This window comes from Adiantum capillus-veneris, chromosome 25 (genome assembly GCF_014529385.1).
Source record: "Adiantum capillus-veneris isolate H3 chromosome 25, ASM1452938v2, whole genome shotgun sequence".
Classification (NCBI taxonomy): domain Eukaryota; kingdom Viridiplantae; phylum Streptophyta; class Polypodiopsida; order Polypodiales; family Pteridaceae; genus Adiantum; species Adiantum capillus-veneris.
The window spans coordinates 47022625-47034329 of record NC_140955.1 but is presented as its reverse complement, the minus strand read 5'-3'; the positions used below and the strand labels follow the sequence as shown (position 1 = coordinate 47034329).

Here is an 11705-nt window from a genome sequence, read left to right as displayed (position 1 = left end):
ATGCTGGCTGAATTAGTAGCTTTTGGGATAATTGCTTTAACTTGAGAAGCTTTTCACTTACTGCTTTTGATTTTGGGGCTCTGCTTTTGGGCATCCCTTGTAACAATAAATAAGTGGGCAAGGCCTCACTTCTCAGGCATCTGGACGGAGAGTCTGAGAGTGAGCACCTACCCGCTCTCTTGTACTTTGAACACAGATTAATACAAAAAGAAATTCCGAAAGGGGCACCAGTCTTTGGGGCCAATACCTCTAGGCATGGAACTACGCCGGGCTGTGTCAATTTTGTAAAATTTTGAATTGAATCTCTACTATGTTGCGATAGAATCTTGACTTGGAGTGTCCAAGTTTGTTACATAATCTACTTGAGTGCTAAAAGATAGGACAGTCCTTCCTATCATTCCTTTTTTCCAGTAAACTCAAACATGCCTTTGAGACTAACACAATGGAGAAGGCTCTTGAATAATAGACTCTACCTTTCATGCGTAGTTGACGTCATTTTAATTTCCTTTGAAATCATAAAGCATCTGTGGGTCACTTGCTCCATTACTGATGCCATGTTGACGTGGATTGCTTCCTTTGAGATCCTCATCCTTGGAACATGGCAGAATGTGCCATCAGCAAAGATATCCTCCATGCATAGATCTCTAACAATAGGATGAATCGACAAGTGGTTGAGGTCTTCTCATGAACTAGCCACATGGCCTTTGTGGCCGCTATGCACCCATAATGTAACACGCTCTGTGACATTTTTTGCATGTTGGATCCAAACCATAAAGGGGCATCTACACTTCTTTGAATTGTGCAGCCTTCAATGAACTCCACCCACTCTTTGTACCACCTCCCATAAGTGACAAACCAGTTGAACGAGGGTTTTGGATGCTAGATGTTTTTTGACAAACTTGGATTTGTGTTTGATGACAATGTTGTTTAGCACTTTTGCATCATTTTCTTTGACTACATTCTCCTCAATACAATTCCCAATCTTGGAAATGCTCTCCCTTTGGTCTTGTAAACCTAGGCACTATGGTGTCACACAAAGAGGGAATCCATCACACCTATGAACCTCCTCCAACTCCCGATGCATTGCATACTCACATATGCCTAGAAATTCCTTCACATAGATGAGGGATATTCCATGCTTCTAAATTTGAGTGCACCACGTGAATGCAATGGTATCTTGGAGCCCAAGATGGGCCTTTGAATGGCACAAAACACAATCCTTTCCCAATTACCTATACATGGAAGCACTTTTCATCTCTAAGCGCAAGAGATAGCTACCCATTTTCCTTATTTAAAGCATGCAATGATTCCTTGATCTGGGCCCACTTCTTCAAGTCAAGTATGCCTCACATGTTGCCAATTTTGAGAGCTCTCAAGGTATTCAAATTTCATCATGTATGCCTGCAAGCATTAGTTCATATGTTTCTGATCCATTGTACCTGAAGCCCTCCAAGATGAATACTTTGATCTTGTAAGACCATGGATACTAGCATGCTAATATCCTCCAATCCAACAACCAAGCTTCTTGGCATACAACTACCCAAGATATTGGCATGTTGATCTCCTCTCCCTCTAGTACTTGTTGAAAAATATGAGTTCGCATCCATAACTTATAAAAATCCATGATTCTTTTGTGTTCAAGTGGTAGACCCAAATGTTCAATGAAGTTAACTTAGACTCCATTGTCAACAACATTGTCACCTTATTGTAAGTGTTGTCCTCGTGAACAACATACATGAAGTACCAAATGGATGCGAGCATGTGATGGAAGTTTTAAGTTGTAGGTCATTGGTCCTACTTGCTTGATTATTTGAATCATTCACAATATCTTAAAGATAGCTTAGGGTTAAGGCCGAAATTCAAAAATCTTGAGATCTCTAGAATCGAAAAAAAGATGAGCACTATGCACGCATTTTGGGATACTGTATTAAACATGGGTGCCAATGTTTTAGTCTATGGGAACTCATATTCTCCTCCTGTGGAATATTTTTGATATATTGATGTCAAGAATGTAGACCTTTGTGTTGGTTTTCCCACCGAAATGGATAACCATGTGAGGACGTATCTTTAACACACTCTTCAAGAAGAGTGAGAGGGACCCTCATAAAAACTTTCTCTACACCTTGTGTTTTTGGTTGAACTAATGTTCATAACTTTTGCACTCGTTTGTTCACTCTTGTGGCTGACAACAAGTGCCCTAAGAGAAACGATCAATACCCTTGTAGTCATGTGATATATATATATCCATTTCATTAGAAAATCAAAACGTAAGGATTTGTATTTTCTATGATCTTAAACTATTCTAGTTTAAAATTACATTTTGACATGTGAAACAATCTTGCATAAAAGCATAAAACTAACAAAAAATGGAACTCTTATATCCCTTGGATGCTTTAGAGATGAGTAGCCTAGATATAAAAAGGAAGCTCATAGCTAAGCTTGCACCGTAGAACTGATAAAACTACATCATAATAGTGACAACAAAAAGTCACAAACTAGTCATGGCTTGCATGCAAGAAGCAGTGGAAACTTTTGGGTCAAAAAATTAATTCACGGACATGCTCATGTGCCTACATGAGACTTATAAACTCGACAAAGATGCTTTATTAAAAAGAAGTTGCATATCCTTTGGATGTAATCAGCAGCACCTTGCACACTCATTTTGATCCTTGTTTGTTGCATAACCATACATCTGAAGCATGTAAGCGATTACATGCATAATTGGAACATTCAGTAGCCGTTAGCACGCAACACATTGTAGAATATATATTGAGGGACGTGAAATAAGCATGAAAACTCCAAGGCTCATGGAGTGATCCAAAAAACATATGAAATAACAAAAAGTACACCATAACTTAGATGGACACCACCTACAATAATCAAAACCATCATGAGGTAAAGCTAGATGATTACCCAATGGTTTGTAAATTTTTTATTGCACTAAGGGCCACACTGAATTTTCTCTTGTCTGTAGGTGCAAAAACTTCAATAACTCTACTAAACTTGGAATCGCAATTCACGTCGCATGTTTTTAACATGCATAGAGATTTCTCTCAGAAATCCATTGCAAATTACTAAAGTTCATACTTGAGTCATGAGGGATAGAGGAGATTATAGTGCTACCTCATTTACTTGCTTGATAAAGAAGATTATGAATCCAAAGTTCCATGCTTCTTGAACCTTGAGCGATGGAAGGCCAAAACTACAATTATTTTTTTGCTACAAGTCCGTCTACCCAACATAACTCAAAATCGGTGGAGACCACAATGATTTTGGCAAGGCAAGTGAACAGATTGTCGAATTTTGTTTTCCATTTAAAGATATTCTAAAATAGAAAATAGCCTACTCTCCCCTCTTAAGAGGATCCACATAGTAACTATAGAGACCTTTTCCTCCCCCTCTACCTAGGCTTTAATGCCAATATAAGACCATGGCTATTGGCATGATGACAACCTCCCATCTAACTCCCTTAAGTAGATCTCCTTGGGTCAAATACCAAGTTCCCTAAGCGTGCTGTACATGTGGCCCCCTAGCCAACCTTGCCCTTACATGAGCCTTCTCTTGATAGATCTTGCGCTAGATAGGTCTTCCAATTCAAACCTAGATCTTGAGTTTACTACTCAATAATTTAGTTGAGACATTAGCTCTCTTTAATAAGCTCTCTACCTTGATCTCCAATAGTACAACAAATCAAGCAAAAATAACAAACTAGGAAAGTCTAGTGTGAGTTAACACTCGTTAGGAATCCATTCATTGCATAGGCTCCACATGTTTCGAAGTCTAGGATAGTTGATTTGTCGAGGTGAAAATTATATTGCCTGCTAATAAAATTTTATTTCATACTCCGACACATAGGAAAGGCTACCCTTTCGAATTGCCAATAGTAGCCTGTATATGCTCAAAATTGAGCAAATCATGTTGGTGAGATAGACAAGACTATGCTTCTCAAACGATAGACTACACTCTTCAAATGTCATAGGGTATCCCCCATGCAACAAAAAAACTAACCTTGATTCAAATCTCTTGAGCAAATTGATTAGCACTAGTACATATGCATCATGGATCTATTTCCTAGAGTATATCTAGAATCTAAATTCCTAGAGTTCTCAACACTCTCTGCTAGGGGTTTTTGTAATCGCAGGTTATTAATCAATTGTCAACTTCACTTCTATCCATTCACATTTGTCACTATAGACAAAGATATGCAAAACTGCTAAAGAGTCAATGTGTGTGTAAAAGCCTTAATGTTCCATACCAACAAGGCGACACTTGATTCCCTGGAACTTTTAACTCTCGTACAAGAAGATTGTTTGCAATGGAGTTGCAAGGGCACACTGCACTAACTCTTCACCTCCTAGAAAGGTGCTACAAACACTTAGGTACCAAAATAACTACACAAGCATTATCTATAGATGGAATTGGCCGGTACATGTCAATTCCACTATAAAACCAGTCATTTAAGTTGGGAATATACCCCTTAGCTTTAGGTAAACGGAAGGTCAAATTGTATGGTCGACAAAGAAAAATCTCTCAAAAAAAAAAAGGACATCTTTCATCAATTAAGTTTCCAAATAGCTTTTGGAGTAGTTCATCTCTCAAGACTATGCTCATAGGTTTCACCTGATCAGATGCCTTTCCATTAATCCTAGATGCAAAAGAATCCTAAAACAAGAAAAAATTGAACTTTGTGGATCAATTTTTCTTCTAGATTGGGCATTTCAACCCTATGAAGTCTAAAAACATGTGCAATGTTTTGCTCTTACAATTCAATTGAACGAGTCTACCAGGTAATAAGCGACTACACTCTCAAAAGGATTGGCCAATGCATACTCATTTCCTAAAGTATAGACATCTTTTCAAAATTATTAGTGAAGGTTTTATATGAAACCTCTATGTTTTTAGATATCAGTCAATGATTCGACCATAATGTCACGCGTGTGTGTGCGTGTGTGTGTGTGTGTGTGTGTGTGTGTGAGAGAGAGAGAGAGAGAGAGAGAGAGAGAGCATGCACGCGTGCTTAATAGTTGCATCAAATCTTGATGCTCTCCACATGGGCCTAGCCCTCAAAATTTTGAGTATGCAAAGTTTTTTTTTTGGATTCCAAACCAGGAACATGCTAGCTTAAAGTCTCTTGGAGCTTCTACATTATAGGCTTAAATATTAATTCATGTAACTGTGGACAAAGTTCTATACCGAAGACTCAATCCCCCAAGGTTTGATGTAGTGTGGAGTGGACTCAATCAAGCTTGCCAAGTATCTATCACTCAATCAAGTCATGGCCCAAGGAAGAGCAGGTAAAGAGCATGTGCTCACCACCTATTGGAGACACAAGAAATTTTGGACAAATTCTCACAGTAATTCCCACATTGTGACTTACCTCAACATCATGAGCTTCTGTGAGGGAGGCATCGCATACCTAGCTAGGTAGGATTGGGGACAAGGGACCACCGGGCCAACGGTCCCCTGCCCCCAATCGTACCTAGCTAGGTATGCAATGCCTCTCGAGCAAAAGCTCATGATGTTTTGCATTGTATGAAAAACACTAAAAAGGACTTTGTTTTCCTACATGAGAGAATTTCTAAATCTTCTTGTAAGGCATGCGCTGCACAACCCATGATATGAGGATAACACCTCAAGACCTGGGCATAAAACGGTGGTTAGTTTGCGGTTGTGGGATGTAAAGGTTTAGAGCTTCCTTGTAAAAAGCTGTGCTATGGATTGGTTATGGCATCTAGTACTTTTTTTTTGTTTGTGGGCTCGCATGGCACATATGATCTTGTAATTTTTTGGTTTTTAATTCACATCCAACTCACCTATTTGGTGAGTACTGCTAAAAAAGAAAAACGGTGACATATCACCTACTTGCGAGTCAAGCTCTACCACCATTGTAGGTGGCACCATTGTACAAGCAACATGAAACACGAGAGAGAGAGAGAGAGAGAGAGAGAGAGAGAGAGAGAGAGAGAGAGGCATACTGCCTCTAGAGATTCCTCCCTCCTCTTAGAGTGGTGGCCTAGGTTGAAGAGCTCTGAGCAAGAAAAAGGACCTCAAATGGTCCTCGATGAAAGAGCCTCCGCACATGCCACCTGAATTCGACGCAGAGAAAGATGTATAGCAGTGTACATATCATTAATGCAGGTAGTGCATGCTAAACAAATTGTTCCATCAATCAAAACCTCCTACCCTTCATGCTTAGCTAGACTAGAGACTTGCTGAAGGTTCTAGATATGATCTGTGGGTGGAATGCATTGGCGAGCTCTTCAGAGCTACTGAAATTCTTGCAGGTATGTAGGCTTTGAATGAAAAAGCACTAGTAGAAAGATGTCACAATGAGGAGAAGGGTTCAACAAAAACCCTTCATACAGCACCAGAGTCCTGATGACAGATTTTTTGAAGAAAAGGTTTTTTTCGAGCACTGGTGCAGCCCCTTGATCAAACACCATCACCAATTACCAAGAAGAAAGACAGCTGCTGCTTGGTGGCTACACTGGTTTTATGGAAAGATTTTTGGGACACAAACTCAAAAACCGTTTGGTTGATGTAAGAATTCGTGATGCTGCTAAGTTCAACTCTAATGTCAGATGGCAAGGAATTTTGTTCGGAATATCTAATGGCCAAGCATATGGAGAAACTGTCCGCCTACAATACTCCACTGGAGATTCTGGAGAGCCCAAGAAAAATCATTGGTAAAGGAGACCCTGTTTGGCTCGACTCTAGTCCAGCTTTGTGAGATGAGAGGGGTAGAGTAAGTGGGAGCATTGGGCGCAAGTGAAATACCACTACCTTTAATGTTTACCAGCTCCATGAGGTAGAGGTGGGCTCTGCCTGTGCTTCTGGTTTGATGCGCGCTGATCCAAATGGAAGGGTATTGTCAGGTCGGGAGTTTGGCTGGGGCGGCACATCCATTAAAAGATATATCCTAAGATGAACTCGATGGACAGAAATTTCGTGTGGAATAAAAGGGGAAGATTTCCCTATAGAAGAAAAGTAGGGGGTCGGGCAAGCAACTCCATATTTATGCAGATTCCACATGAGCAGCACAGGTTTCCATAAATTCCATCATTCACCCTTCATCTGAATCTCAAATCATTATTACCAAGGGAAAGATATTTACACAGCACCAACAATTAGTAAGCTCAGGCCCCATTTCTCCCTATGACGCTTTTGGTCACCCCAAAGATGCTTTTATTACTCAATAAATTTTTGTCTCATGTAACAAATGCCCCTCACCAAGACACAAGCACAGAAGCTTTTAATTCTGGTAACCTGTTTGGACTGCACAAAGACCTTGCATTGCATCGAGAGTTTCAGACTCATAATTAGATAGACAACCAATGCCTTGTTACCTCATTCCAGAGAAGCAATAAAATAACACGGTGATCATTCCCAAAAAAAGGCTAACCTACAGAAACAGAAACTACAAGAGGACATTTGACCGCATGTCGCACACTACCACGTTAATGCTTGAAGTAGTATTGCTCATCCAGCTACTTCACAACATTAACGACTACAATGCGGGGCCACTACATCAGTGTACAAGACCTGACTGACAAGGGTAATTGCATACATTGCAGAGGAAACTTACCTCCTTGTCGAAGGTTGTTCGCAACCAGGTACGACTCAACGATGGGTAGAGAACATCCTGTCTCTCCACCCAACCATGAGTTGAGCCCACTACTACGAAGTGTCATTTTGTCATTTCCTCGAGATAAAGCGACTCTTTCCAGCTGATTCCCACTACTTGCTGGTGATGACCCCCAAGTTCATGTCTGCATGTCTCCTCGGATCATCATAACGACGTCATCCGTCTCAGAATATGAGCAGCTAATGGCTTATGTGCTCCAAGAAGACATTGCTTTTGTCGGCTTTCAAGCTCCAAAGACAACAATTGAAGTGCTACGGCTAACTCCTTTCAATGTTGATTGCATGCTCACCACTTAAATGAAGAGTAATCTCAAGAACTCCAGCCATACTATCACTACTTCCAGAGCTATCAGCTCTAGTGGGCGCGTCCAATCGAACGTGGACGCTTCCATCCTGGATTTCACTTACCACTCTTTCTTCCCACCGTCTGTCCTCCCCTGCTCTTTCCGATAACCCTGAGCTATTGTTTAGTTGCTCAGTGGTGAGCAAGGTTCTACATATGGGACACGTTGCATTCTTGGCTAGCCATTGATCTATACAGGATATGTGAAACAAATGCTTACAAAGAGGTAGCTCTTGAAGCTTCTCATCTATCTGATACTCACCGAGGCAAACAGCACACCTGAAATGAAAGACGTTGAATCAAAAGGCATGCTTAATACCTCCACATGTGTGAGCATGAAATACAAATAACTAAGATATGCAAATGTCCTTACTGGTTATCCTCACGCAACGCATCAAAGGGAACAGTCGGTAGCTTTCGTCTGAAGGATATACTGAGACCCTGATTATAATCAATCTGGGACATGGTAGAAATACAAAAATCAGTACCACAACTTAGCCGAGCACTTCTACACACATAATGTTCCCAGCTTCACACCGCACAGTATTGTCGAGTATATACCTAGATGAATCAGGAAAACCCAATTTCACCTTTAAGAATATCTAGCTAAAGACTTGAGCTACTCCGCCACAAGTGACTATGTAAATGTATACATATGCATGTATATGTATGTATGTATGTATATAAATGTGAATGTATACACAATGAGCAATCCGAGAAGCCCCCAAATTCATCTTTGAAGGTAAGTGCAAATAGTAGATTCCGACGAGAGAGTATACCCGTCACCTCCATCATGGATGATACTGACTACATCCACACCATTCCCACTATCCTCATTTATTCCCAACAACAGAGGGCATAAATCTAGGATTCAATACATGCTCACACATTCACACACATCAGGGGGTGCGAGATTGTTCATATGTGCCTCCAAGTACACTGCCACTAGAGTGATGTTGAGGTCTTAGGAAGGCGCAAAGACTTAGTACATTACATGTTTACAAATTTCAACGCGCAATTGCAACCCATTATGCATCGAGCAAGTGTGCATGCATGCCCATGCATCAACAGCTTCCCCTTCCAATAAACATATGCATAACAACATCCTGTCAAAATAAGGTGAAAAGAACAAAGGGCAAGAAGCAAGATGGTATCCTTACCGGTGGAAGACCTAATGATGCAAGCTGTGCTCGAGCCTGAGAGGCGTTGTGAGAGTCCCTTCGTCGCCGCATGTAGAGCATGCAGAACAACACCAAGAGAAGGCAGGCAAAGAGCACCGGGGTGGCAAAGATGATAGACTGGTACAGCTTAAGTTGAGGAGGTGTTCGGCAGGGTCCAATGCAATCCGGCGAATCCACGTGTGCAGACATTGTTAAACGGCTCTCTTTTCTTCCGTTTCTAAAACCAATGTAGCATTGGCTTCATCAAGTTGACAAAGATCAAGCTCTGTGAAAAAGAACTATCAAAGAGGGAGCATACAATCCACGGCTGAAGAGCTGTATCCAATCGAAGGACGACACCAGGGTAATCAATCCTGGTTGCTTGGCATGAGTAAAGCCACCGTCTTCACGTCAGCATTCCTCTGGCTTGTATCCATACACAAGAAGTTTCACGCTGACTCCCAATGGAGAGAATAGATTTTCACAGCATTCCACGATTGGCCTTTGAGTTCCAACCTGATTTATTTCCTCAAAGCATTAGATGCAGAGCCATTCCAAACGAAAACAACATCAGATCATTTTGCTGAGGCTCAACATGAATAGGTGTCCTGCTAATTTGCTGTTTATCAGTATGCAGTGGCATGCGTGACTTGAATGCCCTGCGCACAATGTGCTTTGCCTCCTCTTAGGGTTGAAAGACAGAAAGGCATATGCTAAACCAGAAGAGTAAGGCAATCCTCTGTTCATGAGTTGAACTCACAAGCGTGAGCTCCCCTGTTCCTTGATGCTTTCCCACCATCGCAAGGGTGTCACCGCGTGCCTGCGACCCATTGCTGCTCCACCTTCTGTCAAACACCTCATTGACTTGATACGCACGCACGCACGCACGCACGCACGCAAGCTCTCTCTCTCTCTCTCTCTCTCTCTCTCTCTCTCTCGACAATCTTACCGCAACGACCTGCACGGAGCCGCACCCGTCTCTCATCACATGGTCACGACTCACAACTAACCGGGGCTATAGCAGTACGAGTAGTGAGCCGCAATGTGGGTTTGCGGCAGCACGAGAAGGTGCATTAAGGCGAGAAGTAACAGCAGCCGCAGGCCTATCCCTACGATTGAGCCAAGAATGGTGAGAGACAGTGGAAGAGCGGGAAGAGGCACTGGGCACTGTATGTGAGAGAGTGCGTGTGTGTGAGTGAGATATGTAGAGAGAGAGAGAGAGAGAGAGAGAGAGAGAGAGAGCAGGGCTGCCACGGATGCAATCATGGATATTTTTGGCATATGATGAAGGCCTTACGGAAATCTCAGCAGTGGTCTTGCTTTTCTCATTGTTTAAGAGCAGTGTCGCCTGAACAGAGTCCGGGAAGAAGCGCGGGTGACGTATAGGCCGTCATTGTTGAGAGAATTCGTTGCCACAATGTGGTATCTAGGTTGGAAGATATGCATTTTGTAACTCTTGCCAATTTCAGCAAAGTTTCATCAAAGGGAGTTAGAAGCAGGATCATAGTCCCCTCTAAGGAGTCACCACGACTACATGTGCGTAGTACTAGCCTCTGCATTGCAACTTGGATGGCTCCTAGAGATTGGTGTCTTTAAAGGTCAGAACTAGAGTGCTTAATTAGCTTCCTTTGCATTAAGTTAGTGAATAGTAGAAACGAAATTTAGTTTGTAGTGAATTACATAATTTATGCATGTTTATAAATCATGAAGGAGAGGAGGTGCGTGCACAGCGAGAGAGAGAGAGAGAGAGAGAGAGAGAGAGAGTCTAGCATCACCAATTGGAGAGTTCTCTCCTTGAATCTCCATCTAATCGACAAAGCACCCCTTCCTCAAATGTCTTTACACCAAATTACAGTTGGATTGCCAAAGTTTTCAGGATTTGATACCTGAAACAATTTAGACATTGAACTAACATAATAGTTTATCCCTTTGCAACATTGGACATGGGACAAAATGGACATTACCTTGGGTCATTTGATAAGGATGTCATAAACCATAAAGAACGATCTTGTTAAAAGATGGTTCCATCATGGGGGGACTAGATTAAATTAACCGATGCCTTCCATGTGGTTTTGAAGTATTTCTTTTCCTCATTGATATATTATCAAGAATTTCTAATTGTAGCATGGGAGAATTCAAAAAGGATGAAGTATCAAAGTATACAAATGCACCATGGTATGCTTGGATGACTTCTCGCATACATTATCACTGGCACGATGTAGTGGACACGCGGATCATCGCCAATGGCACTACAGCTGGACTTCACTGACACGGTATACCTATCAGGAGCGATGGACATTAATCTTGCTAGCTCACTCACTAGCAGTTTCACATTGATCGTTGTACATAGTTCTTATGATGTTGTATTTCCCACTTCTATTCTAAAGACCTTATCGTCATTTTGTGTTGTGAAGAAGAAGAAGCAGCTTTATGCCTCCATCTCCATCGTAAGATCTCTTGGTTGTGTGGGTATGTGCTTGCAAAGAGCTCAAGCTTTCTTCTTCTCTATCTCTTCACATGGTATTAGAGCTTGATTGTGAGAAGTGTTGGAATTAGGG

The 11705-nt window shown here is 41.5% G+C and overlaps 1 protein-coding gene across 1 annotated transcript; it reads right to left on the bottom strand.

Annotated features, from left to right (window-relative positions):
• Nucleotides 1-7359: 7359 nt before the first annotated feature.
• On the bottom strand, nt 7360-10370 carry LOC147424831 (putative E3 ubiquitin-protein ligase RHA4A). Its single transcript, XM_086500397.1, has 4 exons — nt 10097-10370; nt 9148-9992; nt 8361-8443; nt 7360-8266 (listed from the first exon to the last, which is right to left on the bottom strand). The coding sequence occupies exons 2-4, from the start codon at nt 9355-9357 to the stop codon at nt 7903-7905; spliced, it is 657 nt and encodes a 218-aa protein (XP_086356523.1). The 5' UTR covers nt 9358-9992; nt 10097-10370; the 3' UTR covers nt 7360-7902.
• Between the last annotated feature and the right edge of the window lie 1335 nt (nt 10371-11705).

Bases quoted from the DNA above. Each gene is read 5' to 3' on its own strand.
- LOC147424831 (XM_086500397.1), bottom strand. From the start codon at position 9,357: ATGTCTGCACACGTGGATTCGCCGGATTGCATTGGACCCTGCCGAACA. The intron at 8,444-9,147 runs GTAAGGATACCA...ACCATGTCCCAG, and splicing joins CATCATTAGGTCTTCCACCG to ATTGATTATAATCAGGGTCT. The intron at 8,267-8,360 runs GTAAGGACATTT...CTTTCATTTCAG, and splicing joins GCGTTGCGTGAGGATAACCA to GTGTGCTGTTTGCCTCGGTG.